At 37.9% G+C, this 22,572-nt stretch overlaps 1 protein-coding gene and 1 pseudogene across 3 annotated transcripts in view; both read left to right on the forward strand.

The window, feature by feature from the left end:
- Positions 1 to 201: 201 nt before the first annotated feature.
- Positions 202 to 22,572, forward strand: part of LOC140554891 (E3 ubiquitin/ISG15 ligase TRIM25-like) — a 30,186-nt gene continuing 7,815 nt past the window's right edge. For 2 of the 3 annotated variants that reach the window (XM_072678365.1, XM_072678387.1), the window contains exon 1: positions 202 to 293. Coding sequence is in view for 1 of the 3 variants with exons in the window: in XM_072678376.1 (XP_072534477.1) it covers positions 3,301 to 3,891; positions 4,173 to 4,268; positions 4,464 to 4,697; positions 4,819 to 4,978; positions 6,343 to 6,399; positions 6,589 to 7,103 (1,653 nt within the window). In the remaining 2 variants the exon portion in view is untranslated. Of the gene's footprint in view, positions 294 to 3,283; positions 3,892 to 4,172; positions 4,269 to 4,463; positions 4,698 to 4,818; positions 4,979 to 6,342; positions 6,400 to 6,588; positions 7,636 to 22,572 lie in introns of those variants that run through there. The other variant, XM_072678376.1, reaches the window with a different exon arrangement.
- LOC140554881 (E3 ubiquitin/ISG15 ligase TRIM25-like) lies at positions 9,038 to 13,853 on the forward strand (annotated as a pseudogene).

Here is a 22,572-nt window from a genome sequence, read left to right on the forward strand (position 1 = left end):
GCTGCTATTTTCACTGTGCAACTGCTAAAATGAATGGATGAATGGAGACACTTGCAAGGATAATGAAACATTAAACATGCTACAGCAAGTAAAACAGTGCTTGGAGGTCCAGAGGGTGCTTTTCCTGCTCAAGCACAGCTGATTTAACTCACCTGTTAATTGACAGCTTTAGTAGGTCTGTTACAGCAGGAAAATCAGCAAACTGTGCTGGACCAGCTCCCGTTGCCCAAAGTATGCAGAGAAACAGATGAACTACAGGCTGGAATTATAGAACTACAAAGTGCTCCTATATGGTAAGTGAAGATGATGTAAAAACACTGAGTTGTGGAGCAGTGGAACTGTGTTCTCTGGAATGATGTTGCTCCATCCCAAACTTTTGGGATTAGTTCTTCTTGAATGCAATCAAATCTTCACAGCAATGCTCCAAATCTAGTAGAAATCCTTTAGTGCTCCAACAAAATCAGGATTAACTCCTTTTGATTTCAGCAGATACAATACATGAGCAGGTGTCCCAATACTTTTTCAGGTGTCTATATAGTGCAACTCTTTCTCTAACATTCAAGTCCAGGGGTGCAGAACAAATACTTCATGAGCAGTACATGACACAGAACAGTAAATCAGACTCGATGCTAAACCAAGACGGGACCCTGGACCAAAATAGGAATTGGGCACAATCAGCCTGGTCAAAGTTCTAGAGACTGGCAAAATCCAGGTAGAGGCTGTGGACTGCCAGCATTGGGACAGCACACAAGACCACTGGCATGGGGACTGGTGACCTGGACACTGACACTGGAGCCATTGATCTGGGATCTAACACTGGAGCTGCCACTCTTTGGCAAGGTTGGAGACTCTATGGCGTTGGGTTGAGCTGGAGAACTCTGGTTTACAGGCTTCCTTGGGGCATTTGATGGCTCTGTGGATTCCCCTCGTGGCTTGCAGGTGTAATCTGTGGAATTTGACCAATCTTCGAGGGGCTTCAGTGGTATGAGAGGTGCATCTATGAGGATATCCTAAGTTTCCTCCCACCATGCACCTTAGTCTAACCTGAGGTCTCAGATAAATCAAATAAGTTACTGGGAGCTCTCAAACCAAATCCCTTCCATATTTTCCAACTCTGTAGAGGTAGCATGACTACGGCACTTTTGCAGATGCAGTTTATGCCCAGTCCACACTAAAGGATAATGCAGCTAATTTTGAGGCTGATTTGCTCCTCCCAACAATTGCAACAATTGGAAGTCTCCAGATTTCTGGGTGATTGTAAACAATGATTTTCACAGATCATCCAGTAGTGTTTGAGGAGTCTGTAATAACATTTTTAGTCCTCCGACCTTGTGTAGTCCAAGCCCCCACCCCGATTGTGAATCGTAAATATGAAATGTTTAATATTTAAGACTCAGCTTGTAGTGTGGATGCTGATTTTCTGGTGGAAAATGTGTCATTGATGTCATGTCTGAAAGATCATTAACCAATGAAAGCAGTGCTGAAACTTTTCATATATGGTCAGCAGTGCTAATATTGCAAAGCCAGCCTGAAGTGAATACACACACACACACACACACACACACACACACACACACATATATATATATATATATATATATATATATATATATACAGTACATAAACATATGAGGTGATCAAAAAAAAAGCATTAGTGCGCTAAATGTTCAGATTAATATTTGATATATTTCAAGCTAGAAGTATAAAGGTTTTGTTACTAGATTTCTGTTCAGTGCCGTAGCATAGCTTTCTTTACACCCACCACCAGAGCATCCTATTTTATCCTTTTTAACAAAAGCACAAAGAATGATAAACTACAAATAATACTGGGCTTCATTAAGGAGAGGATATGGATATATATGGAAATAGTTAACAGTTTGATAAACTTCAGGGCTTTATTCATTTTGATGTGCATGTGTTCTAAAATAATGGTTTACTGAGCAAGTTCATTCTATCTGCCATGATAAATGGCTTTTAAATACAAACATACAAGGTGCAAGGACCAAGGATTTAATATTAATATTATTTAATAGTATATGTTATTAAAATGTTATAATCTATGTCTAAGCTTAACTTAGTGGCAGCACAGTAACTTTGCTATCTTGAATGAACTTATCACCAAAATCTTTACATTAAAACTATTGTAAATATCTTTACATCTGTGAAATGCTATTTACTGTTTCTTACTTTTACATTTATTTCCTGCTAACATCTAAAGGAGCACAAAAGTCTACACCTACTGTACACAGTAAAACTCAACTAATGTTAACCAGTGCTATATCTTAAGGGTTCTGACATTAGCCCGGGAGCTAACCGCAGCTAACATTTAATTACACTAACCAAGTCACCCAATCACTGTGGACCCACTGGAAACACCATCTTTCTGCTGTTTACTGGTCGATATTGATGCTGCTGAAGCTGAATTGCTTTCTATGGCTAACTCCTCTTTAAAAACAGCCAAGGTTACCTACTAACTACCTACTAGCAAGCTTGCTCTCTGAGGTGACAGACCAATGACTGTAGAAAACAGCCTTTGAGACAGACTGAATCACACCACAGTCACTATGCACTCTGCAGCCGTCTTTGTAACACTACTAGGCACTTAGTCTTCTGTGACTAGAAATGTGTTCCTATTTCAGTGAATGGGTAGAGACCAAAATACAAAGATCAAAATTACAGTTTTAAAAACATATTGTAAATCATTGACAAACTCTGACAGAAACCTTATAAATAGTAGTGTTTAGCTTGTTCTGACTACTGCACAACACAACGTTTGTTACAGGACAGATCCCTAGATAGCAATATTTCTCCCCTGAACTTTTGGGGAAGGGATTTTGCCAGTCCAGTCAGATACAGTGAGAAGAAATTACGCAAATTATTTTTAAAAATTCTTATTTAAAAATGAGCCCATGAGCCAAAGTGACCTGTAAATCTGACTAGAGCAGGCTGTCCTTACAAACTGAGTGACTGTGTAAGAAGGAAACTAGTGAGGTAGGCCACCAGGATCCTGTAGATATATTTTTGCATTTTCTAAATGATAAATCTCATTATTTCACAGCTTGACTTTTCTCCTTCAGTGGGGTAAATGCATGCATTTGGCTCCACCCTCTCCACTGCTTTCTCTCTCTCTCTCTCTCTCTCTCTCTCTCTCTCCCTGCTCTAAAAAGCAGAGTCATGCCCCTCCTCCTCAGTTCAGAGAAAACGAAACTGATCTCTGTGTCCTGGTCTCTCTCTTTCTCTCTCTCTCTCTCTCTGTCTCTCTCTCTCTCTCTCTCTCTCTCAGTCTGAGAGTACAGGAAAATGGCAGAGGCCAGTATTTCAGTAGATCAGGACCAGTTCAGCTGTCCAGTCTGTCTGGATCTGCTGAAGGATCCAGTAGCAATTCCCTGTGGACACAGTTTCTGTATGGTGTGCATTAATGGCTGCTGGGATCAGGAGGATCAGACTGGGCTCTACAGCTGTCCCCAGTGCAGAGAGACGTTCACTCCGAGGCCTGTTCTACGCAGAAACAACATGCTGGCTGAAGTGGTGGAGAAGCTGAAGAAGACAGAAGTCCAGGCAGCTTCTCCTGTTCACTGTTATGCTGAACCTGGAGATGTAGAGTGTGATTTCTGTACTGGGAGAAAACTCAAAGCTGTCAAGTCCTGTCTGATGTGTGTGGCGTCCCTCTGTGAAACTCATCTCAAACCTCATCTGGAAATCCCTGCCTTGATCAAACACAAGCTGGTCAAAGCCTCCACACAACTACAAGAGCAGATCTGCTCCCAGCATGACAAAATGATTGAGATCTACTGTCGCACCGACCAGAAATTAATCTGTTATTTGTGTACGATGCATGAACACAAAAGCCACGACACTGTTGCAGCTGTAGCAGAGAGAACTGAGAGACAGGTGAGAACTGCAACCCTTCAGACTCTGTAATACTGATTAATGGATTTCTAAAAGAGTCAGATATTAGTCAGGGGTTTAAGCTCATTCAGTTCTTCAAGGAACTCGCTCAGTGCTAGTAGTAAAGCACTCTGAGCAGTCAGTGAACATTTAAACAGCCAACTTTTTACAGCTTTCCAGTGATCACATGACTGTGCCAAAGCTCTGTAGAACAAGTAGGAATGGTAATTCTTCAGCTGTCATAATTACAAATCCTGTGCTGCCAAATGTTCCTTTTTTTACAGAATCAACTAAAAGAAAAACAGATGAAATCACAGCAAAGAATCCAGGAGAAAGAGAAGATGCTGCAGGAGCTAAAACAGTCAGTGAACACTCTTAAGGTGAGTAGTGGACATAGAGCTGATTAAGCAGCTATTTCACAACTCAGTCAGGATCTGAAGTCAGCCAGTGATGTGTAGAACTTCAGGATCCTACACTTCTACAATGTGGACATTAGGATCCAGTGTCACAGTCGTAGAGTAAGTGACAGTTGAGCTTTAAATGGACCTCCATCTGATCTTTGTGTGTCCTAACAGAGCTCTGCACAGACGGCAGTGGCGGACAGTGAGAGGATCTTCACTGAGTTGATCCTCTTCATTGAGAAAAAGCGCTCTGAGGTAACAGAGCTGATCAGAGCTCAGGAGAAGACTGAACTGAGTGAAGCTGAAGAACTCCTGGAGCAGCTGGAGCAGGAGATCACTGATCTAAAGAGGAGACACACTGAACTGGAGCAGCTTTCACACAAAGAGGATCATGTTCAGTTCCTCCAGGTAAGAACCACTGTCTGATCTACAGAGAGATCTTCTCCTAATTAATGCTCTGTGTTCTTCAGTGTTTCTTCATTAAAGTGAATTTGCTCTTTTACATTCATCACTGTTTCTGTCTGTGTAGAGTTTCCAGTCTCTCTGTGATTCTTCTGGATCTGAGGACTCTCCCAACATCCCTGTCCGTCACCATCTTTCATTTGATAAAGTGATCAAATCTGTATCTGATCTAAAAAAGCAACTAGAGGAATTCTGTGAGGAGAAGCTCAGCAGAATGTCATCACAAGGTAAGAGGAGCTGTCCTGCTGTGATGTTTGATGATGGAGATGTCTGCTAGGTCACTGTCAGGATGTTATTGGGTGTGTGAGGAGCAGTAGCATACTCAGGTTGTTTGAAGGGCAAGGACTGAAAAATAAAATGGGCACTTACTACACAACATGGTGTAACAGACTGGTTGAGACAGGCTTCATGTACATAGGGACGTCATTTAGGCGAGAAGTGTAATTCGTGCTTTGAGCCACCCCTTAAGATGGACACAGAAGATACAGAACCGTCACTGAAAGTGAAGGAAGCATGTGGACTGAGGCGGTAGAGTAATATTACACAATGTTAAACAAATTTGACTTGGGTTACGTGATGCAGATCTTGCTATTGTTGTCCTGCCCACTACCTGCTTCTCCAAAGATTCATAGTGCAGTTAGGGTGCTGAGCCTGAGACAGCAACATGAGGCATGCTGTTCTTCCTATTACAGTCAGTGGAGCACCACAATGATTTTGAAGCTGCTTTAAGATTAAGATAATGTGATTAGACTAAACTCAATCTTCAAAGAAAGCTTGCTGAATCACCTCCTGGAACACTGCAGTAGGATGTCTGAGTTACAGATATTGCAGAACAGGTCTAAGTTTTAAACAGTGGGCATGAGTGCTTTAAACTTTACTTTTAAAATACAGTTAAACTCACATAATCTAATCTATCCTAAAAGATACGATGAAAACTAAAAAACAGAGAGAGTGCAAATGGAATTAAGTCAAAATGCTAGCTAGATATTAGGCTAACGTATTGCAGTAAGGATTTGTTCGCAGCTGTGCAATGTGTTTTGTTTGAGGGCTCTGAGTTTTTTTCATCAGAAAGGCCCCTGTAGGGAGCGCTTAGTTTATCCTATTGTGAGGGCACCTATAAAGCACCACATGATATTTTCTTTACATTCTAACACATGTAGAGACACTTTTTACAGGACTGCATCCTGGATGTGACAACCTTTGAAATGGCACCCTTTTCTACTGGAAGTGCACTCATTGTTGGCCTTTTTTATCTAGAGGCACATTATCATAATTTATTGCATGAAGGGGTACCCAAGCAGGGTATTATGTTATTCTCATGTAAAGGACAGCCAATTGGGCATTTTGTCTTGCCACTTTTGGGCTTAGGTGCCACTTTAGGGTTCTTTTGCTATGTTTTTTTTAACCATGGGTGTAGAAATCCTCACACTGTAACACTGTGACATTTTTCACAAATACAAACCTTTACTGAAGTATATTATTACACATTGTTCAAACGCAACACAGTCTTATTGTGTGTAGAAAACGAGAACGGTTCTAGACAGTCTTTGTGTTCTAGCTGTTCACTCTTTACTGTATTGTGTCTCCACAGCTGCAGCAGTTCAGATTTTACTCTCAGAACCAAAAACCAGAGAAGACTTTCTGCAATGTAGGTGAAACACACAATCACTATAACATCACATCTGTTGGTTCATTTATCTGTGTATTTAGTAACCTTTTCATTATCTGGCTTTTTTAAATGTATATCTTCAGACTGTAAACAAACAAAACAAACATTAAACATTAAACAAACATTTATTAAGCCACTATAAGTAAAAACTACACTCTCTTTCTTTAGATTTCTGTGAGCTGACTCTGGATCCCAATACAGTATATCAGCACCTCAGTCTGTCTGAGAACAACAGAGTGGTGATGTGCAGTCGGACTGTCCAGCAGTACTCTGTTCATCCAGAGAGATTTGACCACTGTTGTCAGGTGTTGAGTAAGGAGAGTGTGAGTGGGCGCTGTTACTGGGAGGTTGAGTGGAGTGGTAGGGGATATGTGTGCGTATCAGTCTCATATAAAGAGATTAGCAGGAAAGTAGAGTTTGGACACAATGATCAATCCTGGAGTCTGAAGACTTCATCTCCTCTCTCTTTTTGGCACAACAACATTATGACTACGATCTCAGCTCCACCATCCTCTAGAATAGGAGTGTATGTGGATCACAGTGCAGGAACTCTGTCCTTCTACAGCGTCTCTGACACAATGACCCTCCTACACACAGTAAACACCACCTTCACTCAGCCTCTCTACGCTGGATTCTACTGTCCTTATTATAACTCTACTATGAAGTTCTGCAGTTTAAAATGAAAATGTGTAACGTTTGGCCAGGGATACTATAGGAATAAACCTGTTTGTAGTGCAAAAAATGTATTAGCATAGAACTGCCCTAGTTATGTTTTATGTAACTGTATCTTAGTCATAGTTAATTTAAAAAAGAGAAGAAATGCAGATTTAAAATTTTAACAAATATCACTATAGTGTGATAATTTTTTAAGGAAGTCTATAGAGATAGGACAATAGGATTTTTTGTCAATGGTTCAGATTGTAGATTTTTAAGGTAAATAAATAATTTGAAATGATAGAGAAGATATTGTATACAATAAATGTATACAATTTGATCAGTTATTGTTGTGTCAAAATTTGCCATTTGCCATTTTTAAAACTGGTTGTGTATGTAACTTTTTATGCAAAAAAACATTTCTGTAGTTCTGTAATAATTACTGGAGCATTTTTCCATAATTGTTTTATGGCTTACTTCATTATAAATGTCAATCAAACTTCATGCTCTTTCGTCCAATAAAAGCCTAAAATTGTCTAGCTTCATCCACAACCTACAAAAGTCCTTTCATGTGATTCTTTTAAAACTTGTTTAATGTCTGTATAATATAATTTAAACATTCTGTTAAAATTCTAAAGAGAATGATGGGCCTTTAGAATTTCCTCACATTCAGTAGGGGTGTAACTGGACAGTTATTCATATCAAACCATCACGGTACAGACAATACAGTTCAGTGAACACAGTCGAATGGAGAACACACAGTATACGTTTATTCTCTGATAGGCTATAGACGAAGATTGATGAAGGCAATGCATGGCAGAAACCATATATATAAGAGACCCACAGAGAGATTCAGTGATATTCAGGCCTTTTTATATTTTATTTAAAGCCATGACGAAGAGCACAGTGTGTCTGCATGGTTGGACAGTGGGTTATACGTGTGAAAACAGCGAACATGCTAAAATACTATACCTTGAGACCCACAAAAATAAAGTTTTATTTATTTATTTTATAATTTAAGTTTTGTAGTTGAACGAAATGTTACATCATTTGTTTCCCAAAATGCTTCTTAATTCTTTTTTTTATTATAAGTCCCTTGTAGGAGACATCAGGTGTTTGATCTATGAATGTAGATGTAATGTAATGACAAATCTAGGTCACCTGAAGTAGCCTGAATTTTTTTTAACTTCCTGTTAGTGATCCTGATTAACTACAGCTGGTAGCTGTAAAACACATAAAGGTTTTACATTGAATTGAGCTACACACAGTACAGTTCTCTACCAAGACAGTTTAGCACAATATTTTCAATGACTATCTATACACTGACACATGCGAACTCCATGACTGTGCTGGGCCGCTGCATGACACGATCAGCAAACAAGAGACTACACACCCGAACACAATGTTTGGAGTAGCAGTCAGTTTCAACCACTGCAACCTACAGACTGTACTCTCCAAACAGTTTTAGTATGAAACTAAGTTACTGATCTCTTTTAGGAAGTAACTGATGGTGCTTTGTAGGTACAAAATGGGAAGTGTTTAGAGCTGCTGCTTTGAGAGAGAACTCTACAGTTGATTTAGAAGAATATGCTTCTGGTGCAAACTAGCACCTGCACAGAGATAGTTGTACCCACTAAACACTGTAGGGTATAAATCAGTTAAAAACCATGGATAAACTGTGATGTTCAGTCAATGCTGCACCCACTGCAATTTTCTCAGGCAACCCTAAAGACTACAAAAGGGCCAGATATGACCTCATAGATATATCAGAGAGGCTACAGACACAATTGCAGACTCACGACACATAAGACATGGCCTTTAACATTGGATGTGGTAATCCCTGTAGGGCTGGTGTAAAAAATATTACATCATTTTATATGATATGACTGTTTTCCTCTAAACATGTAACAGCATGTATTTGGCTCCACCCCTTCTCGCTCTGCTCTCTGAAATTTAGGATCAGGAAGTCATTCCTTCTTAGTTCAAAGAAAACAAAACTGGAGTACTGCTCTCTCTCTCTCTGTCTGTGAGTTCGGGAGAATGTCTGAGGCCAGTATTTCAGCAGAGCAGGAAAAGTATAGCTGTCCACTCTGCCTGGATCTGCTGAAGGACCCAATGACCATCAGCTGTGGACACAGTTTCTGTATGGTTTGCATTAATGAACACTGGGATCAGGAAGATCAGGAGAAAATTTACAGCTGCCCTCGGTGCATGTATACGTTCACTCCAAGGCCTGATCTATGCAGAGACGACATGATAGCAGCAGCACTAAAACAAAAAGCTGCTTCTCCTGCTCATTGTTATGCTGGACCTGGAGATGTGACGTGTGCTTTCTGCACTTGGAGAAAACTCAAAGCCGTCAAGTCCTGTGTGATGTGTTTGGATCCCTTGTGTGAAACTCACCTCAAACATCATGACGAAAATCTTTGCTGGAAAAATCAAACGCTGGGTAAAGCCTCCACTCAACTACATGAGAAGATCTGCTCTCAGCATGATAAACTGATCGAGATCTACTGTCGCACTGACCAAAAATTGATCTGTCACTTGTGTACAATGGAAGAACACACTGACCATGATACAGTTGGCGCTGCAACAGAGAGAACTGAGAGACAGGTGAGATCTACCATCTTTAAGAATTAATGTAGTAAAACAAAATGACTCTCTCCAGTGTACTCTAACTTAGAAAGCTGTGGTCAGCCATGCATCAAGCATTCCTGGAGCAGAGAGGGTGCAAAACACCCAATAACCAGTGGCAGCCCACTGAACCCACAACCTTAAAATCAATATCTCACCACTGAACCATGTTTTAATTCTAAATGTGCAGTCATTTAGTTCCATAAGGGTGTTTGTTTGTTGTTTTGAAACATCCACTTTTTTCAGGATTTTCCATGACCTTAAAGTGAACTTCATCTTGTTAGCTGTGGTCAGTACAAATGATTGTTCCTCACAATTCATAAAAATACACATTTATTTGTTTACAGAGTCAGCTACAGGAGATACAAACAAAATCCCAGCAGAGAATCCAGGCGAAAGAGAAGAAGCTGCAGGAACTGAAACAGGCTGTGAACACTCTTAAGGTGAAAAGAATTGTATAAGTATCAAAAATCATCCAGAAATTTGCTCACAAAAGGCCCAAAAAAAAATCAGCAATAACCTAAATCAAAAGCTTGTTCCAGTTCTTCATTACTGATGTGAAAATGTTTAACAGTGATATTGATAATTTTATTGATAACAGGGATTACAGTATAGGGCATTACATATAACAAACACACATGAAGCTGTAGCTTCTTACTAGTCAGTTTACTAGTCTTACTTCAGTTTCCAATCCACTTTAAATGGTGCAGCAATTACATTTACAGTTACAGTGCCTGGACAGTATGAACAATTTAATTTTAGTTAAATTTGACTCCACCGTGGTCTACAAATACTTCTTCACAAATCCACTCTTTCGCATATATCAATAAAAATTAAATTAAAATTAATTATTTAAAAATCATACATGTATTTTTCTGGATTTTTGTTTTAGATTCCATCACTCACAGTTGAAGAGTACCTATGATAAAAATTACAGTCTTCTACATGCTTTGCAAGTGGGAAAACCTTAAAAAATCAGCAGTGTATCAAATACTTGTTCTCCCCACTGTATCTCTTGAAGAGTGCTTCTCATTTGTTGGACAGGTGTGTAGGTAATGTTCTTCTATAGGATAGAATTAATCTTTCATCAGTTCTGAAGGTCTTTCTTGACCAACCAGTCCCTTAATGGTTACTAAGCTCTCTATATTATGGCATATAAGGAAGTTCTCACTTCCTCCTAATAATGATCCATTATGTAAGTAGACCTCCATCTGATCTCGATGTGTCCTAACAGAGCTCTGCACAGACAGCAGTGGAGGACAGTGAGAGGATCTTTACTGAGCTGATCATCTTCATTGAGAAAAAGCGCTCTGAGGTAACAGAGATGATCAGAGCTCAGGAGAAGACTGAACTGAGTGGAGCTGAAGAACTCCTGGAGCAGCAGGAGCAGGAGATCACTGATCTAAAGAGGAGACACACTGAACTGGAGCAGCTTTCACACAAAGAGGATCATGTTCAGTTCCTCCAGGTACAAAACACTAATCCACACAATAGTTAATTTGAGTTCTCTTTATAGGTAATAATTAACAGGCAGTATTATTCACAGACTGAAGAAATCTATCCTGTACTGTTACCTTGTCTAATTTAGACTCTAGTATTAAGCCCAGTTTGAGGTGGTTTGAACAGTTGAACTAATCCAGCTCAAACAAGGCTTTACACTTCTGTACTGTAGGTTGTTTCGTTATTTCTATTTGTGTAGCATTTCTAGTCTCTCTGTGTTTCGTCTGGATCTGGATCTGAGGACTCACCCCACATCCATGTCAATGAACATCTCTCATTTGATGAAGTGATTGAATCTGTATCTGATCTGAAAAAGCAACTAGAAGAGTTCTGTGAAGAAAAGCTTAGCAAAAAGTCTCCACATGGTAAGAAGAGCTGTTGGACTGTCATATATGATATTGGAAATGTCTGGTAGGTCAGGGTGTCAGTGTGTTAGTTTATAATATCTGCAAATTTAAACACAAAGGTTCAGGTTTATGAGGAATAAGGGCCAGTTTTCCCTCCTGTCACCTCAAACACCCTCATACAGAAATTATAATAATAATTATTTCCATCTGATTGCGTTATTACGCTGGATCATCACAGAAGTGTATAAAACATGGAGCTGCTTAAGTCATATGTATTTCTGTTAAAGTCTAACCTGTTCCAGAGAGAAGAAGAACTTTCCATAGACAGCACAGACAGTCATACAGTGCTTTAAGAACAGGACAGTCTTTGTGTTCTAGCTGTTCACTCTTTACTGTATTGTGTCTCCACAGCTGCAGCAGTTCCTATTTTACTTTCAGAACCAAAAACCAGAGAAGACTTTCTGCAATGTAGGTGAAACATATGAACCGAACTACAATTTACAAGTTGTAATTATTATTATCTACTGCTTCAGTAAATATTGATCTTTCTGTCTTTGTCTTTTATGTTTTTGAGCTGTTCATCATGTAGATCAATCTTATCTTCTGTTCATTGTGTTTGTTTTGTTTAGTTAAGTCTTCTCTTTATAATATAGTGTTAAAACACAAACAACAGAGAACACTAATAGTCAGAATTTATAAACAATCCTTAAATATTCATATATTGAATCAATATTCAATATTTCTTTAAAAAAAACATTCACTCTAGTACATTTTCTCAATTATTTCGAAACCGTTCTTTGTCTCTAGATTACTGTCAGCTGACTCTGGACCCCAACACAGCATATAACTACCTCATTCTGTCTGAGGAGAACAGAGTAGTGAGATATGGGCAGAATGTCCAGTCGTATCCGGATCATCCAGAGAGATTTGATAACTTCTTTGAAGTTCTGTGTAAGGAGAGTATGAGTGGACGCTGTTACTGGGAGGTCGAGTGGACCAGTAAGAGTTGGGTGGCCATATCAGTCTCATATAAAGAGATCAGCAGAAAAGGACCAGGTGATGAGTGTAAATTTGGACACAATGATCAGTCCTGGAGTCTGAAGACTTCATCTCCTCTCTCTTTCTGGCACAACAACATTGAAACTAAGCTCTCAGCTCCACAATCCTCTAGAATAGGAGTGTTTGTGGATCACAGTGCAGGAACTCTGTCCTTCTACAGCGTCTCTGATACAATGACCCTCCTACACACAGTCCACACCACCTTCACTCAGCCTCTCTACCCTGGTGTATGGCTCGCCGGTACTGGCTCAACTGTGACATTATGTAATGCCACTCTAAACACTTCCCATCCCATTCTTTGAAATAGAAGTGTTATAGCAAATTAAACACTCCCAATGTCTAAAACTGTTTCCATGGCCTGAAGATTTCTATTTAAGCTGTCAAATGCAGGTCTTCTGGTCTCCAGTCTTCAACGTTGGAGTTGAATCTTCTGGCTCCAATTTGATCCCACAGAATGAAAACATCTGTGTACATAGAAATACAAAGAAAGAAAAGGATTTAATGCACAAAATGATTTTTCAAGTTTTCTGGTATCAAAACAGGGCCAACATTATATTTACAGGATCAACATATACATACAGCACACCTGATGATTGACTTATTAGAAAGTTGCAACTTAGCTATACTCTTTTGGTAGCTATCAACAAGTTACTTGTGGATATTTCAACACTTTTCTTGGCAGTTCATGTATTTCATTGTTCATTTAAATTTGTTGGTTTCCTGATTTAAGCTTGACTTTTACACACAGTCCACATGTTACGTAGGCTTGAGTTCAAGACTTTAAAAAGGCCTTTCCTACTTAACAGTTGGTACAGTGTTCTTAAGGTTGAATGTCTCTGGTCACTGTGTCCAAAAACAATTTTTTTGTCTCTTTTTACCATAAAATATTCCTCCAAGGATTATTGAGGAGCCTGTCTTATTTAAACCTCAGATATTTTATTTGGTTTGCTCTTGACTGTTGAAGTGAGTGGTGTAAAAGCCTCTTGACTTGACATGACTTGACTTGTCACCATGGTAAAAGCCAAATAGCACTCTGAGGCATTTAGAAAAAAATGTTGGAGATCTGGAAGGTGATTCAAAAAGATCTTTTCCAAGTTAAACAATTGCCTACATGGCTTGATAAGACCGTTTTCTCTGCCCAGCGTCAGCTAAAGAAATATGATCAAGAGATATAATCAAAATTATGTCTTATTTCCTTAAAATTTGAAGAAAAAAAATATAATTGCACATTTCTTCATACTTTGGCAGAATCTATCTATCTTTCTTTTCATATATATATATATATATATATATATATATATAAATATATATATTATGGCATATATATATATATATATACTTATATATATTTCATGGCATTGTTACTGAATATATTGAAATGACTTATTTATCTTTCTTTCTAATTTTCTATACTTATTTTATTTCCAGCTAATGATTATTGTCATTATGGATTAATCTGCATATTATTTTTAAACAGCTATCAAGAAAATGTACATGATAAGATAACCATCAATTTCTTTTAGACCATGATATACTGCTACAACCATAATCGAAATAATGGCTTTTCTCTTTTTTTCCTCTATTATTCCTGTTTACCATACAATTAACTTAATACACAAATGTAAGCATTATAAAATTATATTATGTTCAATATACATTGGTGATTGTTAATGCACTTATTTTTCATTTATGGGTAACAAATTTAAATGTTCAAGGACAGCTTGGCTAGCCTCTAAACATCTTAAGTTCTAATTACTTCTAAAGGTTTTTGCAATACAGTGATGACTTATTCCCTGATTTTAGCATATTGTCCTTGAATATGTACTTAATTGGTGAATGCAAATACCTTTTTTCTGTTTTACATTTTTTGACTAAAATATTTTTGCATGCAAGAAAGTTTTTCCATATCCTATAAAATCAACATCTTGAAAATCTTTTTTTTTTTAAGTTTTTTTTTTATAGGCATATATAGAAAAAAACCTTTTACTCTACAATATATGCATTTGTAGAGTAAAGGTTAGGAATTTAGGAAAACAAGAGAGGAGGGTTGTTTTACACCAGTTACTGAATGACTGAAGGAAACCACAAAGGCCGTTTTGGAGATCCATGCTTGGTCACTTAGAGGATCATGGTGCCTCAAGTTGACCTCTATCTTCAGGGCCATATTCGACACCCTTTTTATTTGATTTTTTTCTTTTTAATTGTTTTGTACTTTAAATAAATCTGGCAAAAACAATTTTGTACAGTTTTTGAATGGCTTTTTGACGTTTTAGAAAAAACAGTTGTTCGGCTTGTTGCTGTAAATGTTTGTTTATTTTCATTTTAATTTTAATTACTAGGTGATTCAAATGGTTCTGAATATGGTTCTTTGAGCAATACCATAGAAAAATCACTTTTGGTTCCTTAACAAACAATCTGTGTAACAGAGATGTGTGAGTGTAGAAACTCATTTTACTTTAAATTTATCTTTACTTTAAAATGGTATCTTTTACATCACGTGATGGTTCTTTAGACCATTAAAAGTTATTCACTCATCACTGCTACAAATATGTTACAAATATATTTAACATTTTTAACCCAGTAACCTTACTGTTAGACTGCACAAAACAACAAAATAGTCTGAGCACCGAATCACCTCACTTTTACTCAACTGTTTACTCAACTTCTCTGCTGACTGACAATCTTGTCATATGTGAAACCGAATCAAACTTTGTTCAGGTAGATTAAACAAAATAGATTTGAGAGTACTCAGGAATTTCCACTTCCATTTCTACCCAACAGCTCTTTTGCTCTAAACTTGAGCAAAACAAGAAATGTTATATTGCAGCTGTAACTCAAGACTAAAGTCAAAATCATGAACTTCTAATATTAAATAGAACTTGTTACCATTTCACCATATTTGTAGTGCCTCTTATAGTTTAAGACCTCTAAAAGCACTCTAAAAGACTAAAATGTTATTTACAAGTAATGAAGACATCCTGATTTATTTAGCTCAACCCATTTATCCTGTTTGAAACTCTGCTTGTCCATTTCCAGCTAAATATTCAGATAATCGCACACTATTTCAATGTATTTCCAAAAAACTGATCGGGTCTGGGCTGCACAGTTCTTGTCTGTTGATTCTTCACACTGTTGCAGATTATGTCCGTTTCAGAGAGCCAGACACCAGCACCACTACTGATGCATGAGGTTGTATGCGTTGGTCAGCTTTAAATAGTGCCACAATAGCAACCAAAATGGAATTCCATATATCCCCAACTGTAGATTACTAGGGATAAAGCGGTGGCAGAGCAGGGGTGAGGGTGGCTTATAGGGCTCACTGGTCAAAAGCTCTGACCGGGCTGGCAAAACAAATGCCCCAAACGTTTTGGGAAGCCATCTAGTGGTCTGTTGACAGATTTGTGTTGTCAGGCATGTAGTCCATTTTACCTCAGAGTGTTTTAAATACATATCTCTCCTGTACTTATGCTGGGGCTTTACTATAAATATACCCTGTGAGGGGATAAGAATTGGGATTTTTGAATTTTTGAATTTAATTAGCAGTTTACACTTTTGAAACACTAAAGCAAATATTAACAGTAAGATCAGATTGTATGAAGCACATGTGAAAAAGAGAATTACACATAAAATCACATAAAAATGCAAAAAAAAAATTAGCAAGGTAGGACAATTCGATAAGTAGCACAACACGACAGAAAACCTATGATGCTGTATGTCTGTAAAGGCATAAATGATATGGTATGAAAAATAGCCATTATACTATTTTCCACAGCGTTTTTGAACATTTAGTAGTTTTTAACAAGGTTTTGTTGGAAAGCAGTGTTCAAATCGCAGTATATGATGATTGCTGGTGCTGTCAGTCAAGCATAGCAGTGTTTGAAATCCCAAACGTACTTCTTATAAGCACTCGAGAGAACAAATCGGATTTTTCTCTCCTTACTGCGATGATGGAGACTAGTTATATGCGCCGGGATACTTTGCGTTCTGGAACTTTTGGTTACAGGCCTGTCTGTTATGGTCACATGTCCCTGGTAGCTCTTTGGCATTAAAAAGAACCATTATAATATTTTCCACAACGTCTCAGACTATTTCAGAGATTTTAACAAGGTTGTGAAAAAATATATCAATAAATGCTGAATTTATTCAGAATGACATGAAAAGAAGTTCTTTCAGGTCCATGTGTATGTATTTGATTGAACTAGTCTAAGCACTCCAGGGACAGGATAGTTTTCTATATTTACCACGATAGTGGAGACATGTCCCAGCATATGTAAGGGCTCGTTGTGAAAGAGTGATTCTGAATGGTTGCAATATATGCTGATTTTTAATTGTTTGCTGTTGTCAATCAAGTATGCAGAGTTTGAAATGCTAAATGCACTTCTTTTAAGCGTTCGAGGGAAAGAAATAGAGATTTTTCTCTCTTCACCTCGATGATGGAGACTAATTATATCCCAGCATATTTAAGAGCTTGTCTTGAACGCATGATCGTGATTGGTTAGTTCTTCCAAATAAATGAGAATTTGCGCTAGGAAACTTCCAGATTTGTGTTTCTCCCGCCTGGAGCTTTTGGATGCAACCCTTGAAATCTGATATGATCACATGTTCCTGGTAGCTCTTTAGCATTAAAAAGAACCATTAGAATATTTTCTACAACATCTCAGAATATTTCAGAGATTTTGTGGTTTTTTTTTTTTGTTTTTTTTTAATAAACAGTGTTCAAATCGCAATATATGCAGACTTTTTAATTTTCTGGTGCAGGGAGTCAAGTATAGCCGTGTTTGAAATGTCAAATGTACTTCTTTGTGCATGTATGATGAAGTTTGTTAAAACTTTTTTTTGTTGTTTCCGTTCATGAAAATAAATTCTTTCAGATCCATGTGTATGTATTTCATTGAACTAGTCCAAGCACTCGAAGGACAGAAAAATAGTTTTCTATATTTACCACCATCGTGGAGACCAGTCATGTTCCAGCGTATTTAAAGGCTCGGTGTGAAAGAGCAGCTACGAGTGATATGTTCCTCCAAGTGAGTGAGCCAGCGCTCCGAAATGTCCCCGTAATGTTGCCATAGTTTTTTGGTTGCAGCCCTTGAAATCACTTATGGCCACATGTCCCTGGTAGCTCAATCGTATTAAAAATAGCCATTATAATATTTACAAAGTTGTTGAATATTTAGTAGTTTTAAACAAAGTTTTGTTTGAACAGTGTTCAAATCCCAAATGTACTTCTTATAAGCACTCCAGAGAAAGCAAAACGGATTGTTCTCTCTTCACCGTTGTGACAGTATGGCTCCGATTGATTAGTTCTTCCAAATGAATGAGACTTTGCGCTCTGAAACTTCCCGATATATTTATAGGTAAAATATCGACTCTCCCGTCTGTAGCTTTTGGTTGCAGCCCTTTAAGTCTGTTATGGTCATATGTACCTGGTAGCTCTTTGACATTATAAAAAGAATCATTATAATATTTTCTACAATGTTCTGAATATTTTATCATTTTAACAAGATTTTATAAGAAAAACTGTTCAAATCGCAACATTACGGATTTTTAATTGTGTGCAGGAAGTCAAGTATAGCAGTGTTTGAAATGTTAAATGTACTTCTTTCTGTATGTATGATACTGTATGTTTGTCAAGCGGCACAAAAGCTCGCATGCGCAGTAGAGAGTAGAGGAGGCAGTTCAGAATGACATGAAGTTTGTTAAAACGTTTTATTTTTTTGTTTCCGTTCATGAAAATAAACACTTTCAGGTCGAGTAAGTTGTGTATGTATTTTATTGAACTAGTCTAAGCACTCGTCGTGAGTATGTCTTTGTGATTGTTCTTTTTTCCCGAATAAACGCCAGTTCTTCCGCCCATAACTTTAGGTTACAGCCTTTGAAGTCAATTATGGTCACTTGTCCCTGGTACATTTATGGCATTAAAAAGAACCGGATTATGGATTATTGGATTATTTTCTGCAGCGTTTCTGAGTGCTATAGAGTTTTTAATTTTCTATGCACTCGAGAGTAAGAAAACCAGATTTTCTCCTTTACCTCGATCGAGGACACTAGTCATACACCAGCATATTTAGGTATAAAGGTGAACCGCTAACGCTCCTGCTTAAGGATTTTGGCTGAAGCTCCTGAAATCCATTATTGTCATATATACACGTGCACAACATTGTTGGTATCCCTCAGTTAATGAAAGAAAAACCCACAATGGTCACAGATATAACTTGAATCTGGCAAAAGTAATAATAAATAAAAATGCTATTAAAATTAACCAGTGAAAGTCAGACATTGCTTTTTAACCATGCTTCAACAGGCCTGGACAGAAATGATGGTACCCTCAACCTAATAATTTGTTGCACAACCTTTTGGGCAATCACTGCAATCAAACGATTCCTGTAACTGTCAGTGAGACTTCTGCACCTCTCAGCAGGTATTTTGGCCCACTCCTCATGAGCAAACTGCTTCAGTTGTCTCAGGTTTGAAGGGTGTCTTTTCCAGACAGCATGTTTCAGCTCCTTCCAAAGATGCTCAATAGGTTTTAGGTCAGGGCTCATAGAAGGCCACTTAAGAATAGTCCAATGTTTTCCTCTTAGCCATTCTTGGGTGTTTTTAGCTTTGGGTCATTATCCTGTTGCAAGACCCATTACCTGCAACTGAGACCAAGCTTTCTGACACTGGGCAGCACACTCTCTAGAATCCCTTTATAGTCTTGAGATTTCATTGTACCCTGCACAGATTCAAGACACCCTGTGCCAGATGCAGCCAAGCAGCCCCAGAACATAACAGAGCCTCCTCCATGTTTCACAGTAGGGACAGTGTTCATTTCTTGATATGCAAAAAGTTCAATTTTTGTCTCATCTGTCCATAGGACATTCTCCCAGATGCTTTGAGGCTTGTCAGCAGTAGTTTGGCAAATTTCAGTCTGACTTTTTATGCTTTGTTCTCAACAAAGGTGTCCCCCTTGGTTATCTCCCATGAAGTCCACTTTGGCCTAAACAATGATGGATGGTGCGATCTGACAGTTATGTTTCTTGATCTTGAAGTTCACCTTTAATCTCTTTAGAATTTTTTCTGGGCTCTTTTGTTACCATTCGTATTATCCGTCTCTTTGAATTGTCATCAATTTTTCTCCTGCAGCCATGTCCAGGGAGGTTGGCTACAGTCCCATTGATCTTATATTTCTGAATAATGTGTGCAATGTGTGTAGTCACAAGAACATCTAGCTGCTTGGAGATCTTATAACCTTTAACATGCTTGTCTATAATTTTCTTTCTAATCTCCTGAGACAACACTTTCCTTCGCTTCCTCTGGTCCATGTTGAGTGCGGTACACATCATGTAACCAAACAGCACAGTGACTACCTGCCCTACATATAGGCCCACTGACTGATTACAAGATTGTAGACACCTGTGATGCTAATTAGTGGATACACCTTGATTTAGCATGTCCTTTTGGTCACATTATTTTCAGGGGTGCCATCATTTTTGTCCAGGCCTGTTTAATGAGTCAGATTCAAGTATTCATATTTCTGTGACCATTGTGAGGTTTTGTCAAAAAGTGTTCAAAAGGCAACATATGCTGACTTTTGATAGTCTGGTGCTGGTAGTCAAGTATAGCAGTGCATAACATGCCATATGTACTTGTTTGTGCATGTTTGATGCTGTATGTTTGTCAATCAGTACAAAACCTTGCATGCTAAGTAGAGAGTGGAAGTGGCAGTACTGAATGACATTAAGTTTGTTAAAAAGTTTTTTTTTGTTGTTGTTCCTGTTCATGAAAAGAAAACCTGTCAGTTTGAGTAAGTTGTATGTATTTTGTTGAACTAGTCAACACAAAATCATTTATTTAAATATGTTAAACATTGACTTGGGTCAAGTTGACCCCAAAGATAACAAGAATGTTAAAGGGCTCGTCTTGGGTTTGTCTTTGCATTTGGTCAGTTCTTCTAAAAAAAGTTCCCAAGAGCCAGCTCAAAATCTACTCATGTGTTGTCATTTCAGCTCTGTACAAGTACACAATGGAATTAATTTTTTTTTCCAGAACAAGGGTGCAACATGGAACAAAATGAGAACAAAACAATACAGTACAGAAAAGACTGCAGAAAGTGCAACGTGCAGACATAAGTGACAGCAGTTAAACTAAAAAGACAATAGAATAAATACAATAAATACAACTTATTGCTGAGTAAAGGTAGTGTGCAGTAACAACACTGATGCTCCTGTACCTTCTCCCAGAGGTCAGCAGTGAAAAAAGTCCATTTGAGGGATGAGTGGTTTAAATAAGTATAAATAAGAAAAAATGTTGCTATTTTTTTGCAGGAGAAAAAGAAGCATGTGCACACATCTTTCCACATGGAGTAAATATTTTCACATTCAAAGCACATATCTGGAATGGCTTCCTTTGCTGCCTCTGAAAATATACACAAGTCCATGACATTCATGAAAGAAGATACAGATAAATTACAAGGGTTTACCCTATGCAATATTGTGAAATGGAGTACCTTTATCTTGTTCTGAATACAATATCTATAATCAATCAAGCTTTTCTCCAGTAAACATTTTCCATAATAGTATTCTAATAAAATATACAACTAGATGAAGAGGCATATTTACTGGGAAGCAATTGTCCAACATATATATATATATATATATATGTGTGTGTGTGTGTGTGTGTGTGTGTTAGTATGTCTGCTGCTTGGTTCAGTATTTTAGCTAATCATTTTTCAGTCTCAGCAGGCATAGTTTCACTCAACAATACCCCCCTCAAGTAAATAGAGATGCTGCCGGGGCTGAAGACTACTCCAGTAGTGAGAAGAGCAACAAGAGTGTCAGTGATACTGGCTCCTCTTCCTGCTGCAAAAAACACACACACATTGGAATTATGAGGAGCGGTGCAAGTAAGGTTACATGTTCGTCACACTTGTATAGATTTGCATTTTAAGCCTGTCTTGATGCATTACTAATTGTCTGTACATTTATATTGGTTATGTAAATATTTTTGTTTTCTTAGCAAGAACATATTAAACATATCTGGCACAGCAGAGACATAACCATGCATATTTAATTACAGGAAATCCGTATATATCATCAGTAAAATAAAAAGAAACAGTGTTGTGCTAAATCCTGACTGCGCTCGGGGGCAACAGTTTATGCTGGCAATTCCTGTCTACTGTATCTACTGTAACTGTAGATTAACCCTTATTTATAAACACAAATAAAAGGAATCAGAGAATAATCTGTTATGCTCATTTTGCTGCCTTTGGTTGATTTGCTCTATTTTTAGTCAGCTTACTCCTTTGTTTTTGTGCTGCAATACTTGATCAATATTGGCTAAGTAAATTCCATACTTGCCTATCGTAAGTTCCAGGCATCTCTTGAACGCCACTGCTGATTGCCTGTCAGCGAAGCCTTCTGCCTGAACAGGACAATCAGTTGTGGTGTGTGCTGAGTAGAAATGGTTGTACAAATTCAATTCTATGGAACTCCACAAACACCTGCAGACACACAAATACATATGTCTACAGAATACTTGATTCAAGCATCTTACTGGCTTTCTAAATGGCAAAGTGTAAATTAGCAATAGTAACAGAGAAAGTTTCTGTGTGCCTCACTGTCATAACAGTTAGTACATGATAAAACACAAACATTAGTTTTAGGAAAAGCAGGCTTAACTTTTAGAAGTGCTGCACTGTACCATCAAAAGCACACATTCGCAAAGATGTTTTTGTCTGAATTCGACACAAAACATACCACAGTGATAGTTACCTTCACGCCATGCCCAGCAAGCTAGTTAAATTTAATCAGCACTTCACACGCTAGCTTGCTTCCGTGGATGCCAACAAATAAGTAGCTAGCGCTAGCTATCCAGATAACTATATCCAGTTAACAGTAAAAAATTATTTTATATAGTGCTACTTAATTACCATATCAAAAATGCTCATTAGAAACATTAGAGTAAAAATGTTTGGGAA

Source organism: Salminus brasiliensis, chromosome 1, assembly GCF_030463535.1.
Source record: "Salminus brasiliensis chromosome 1, fSalBra1.hap2, whole genome shotgun sequence".
NCBI lineage: Eukaryota > Metazoa > Chordata > Actinopteri > Characiformes > Bryconidae > Salminus > Salminus brasiliensis.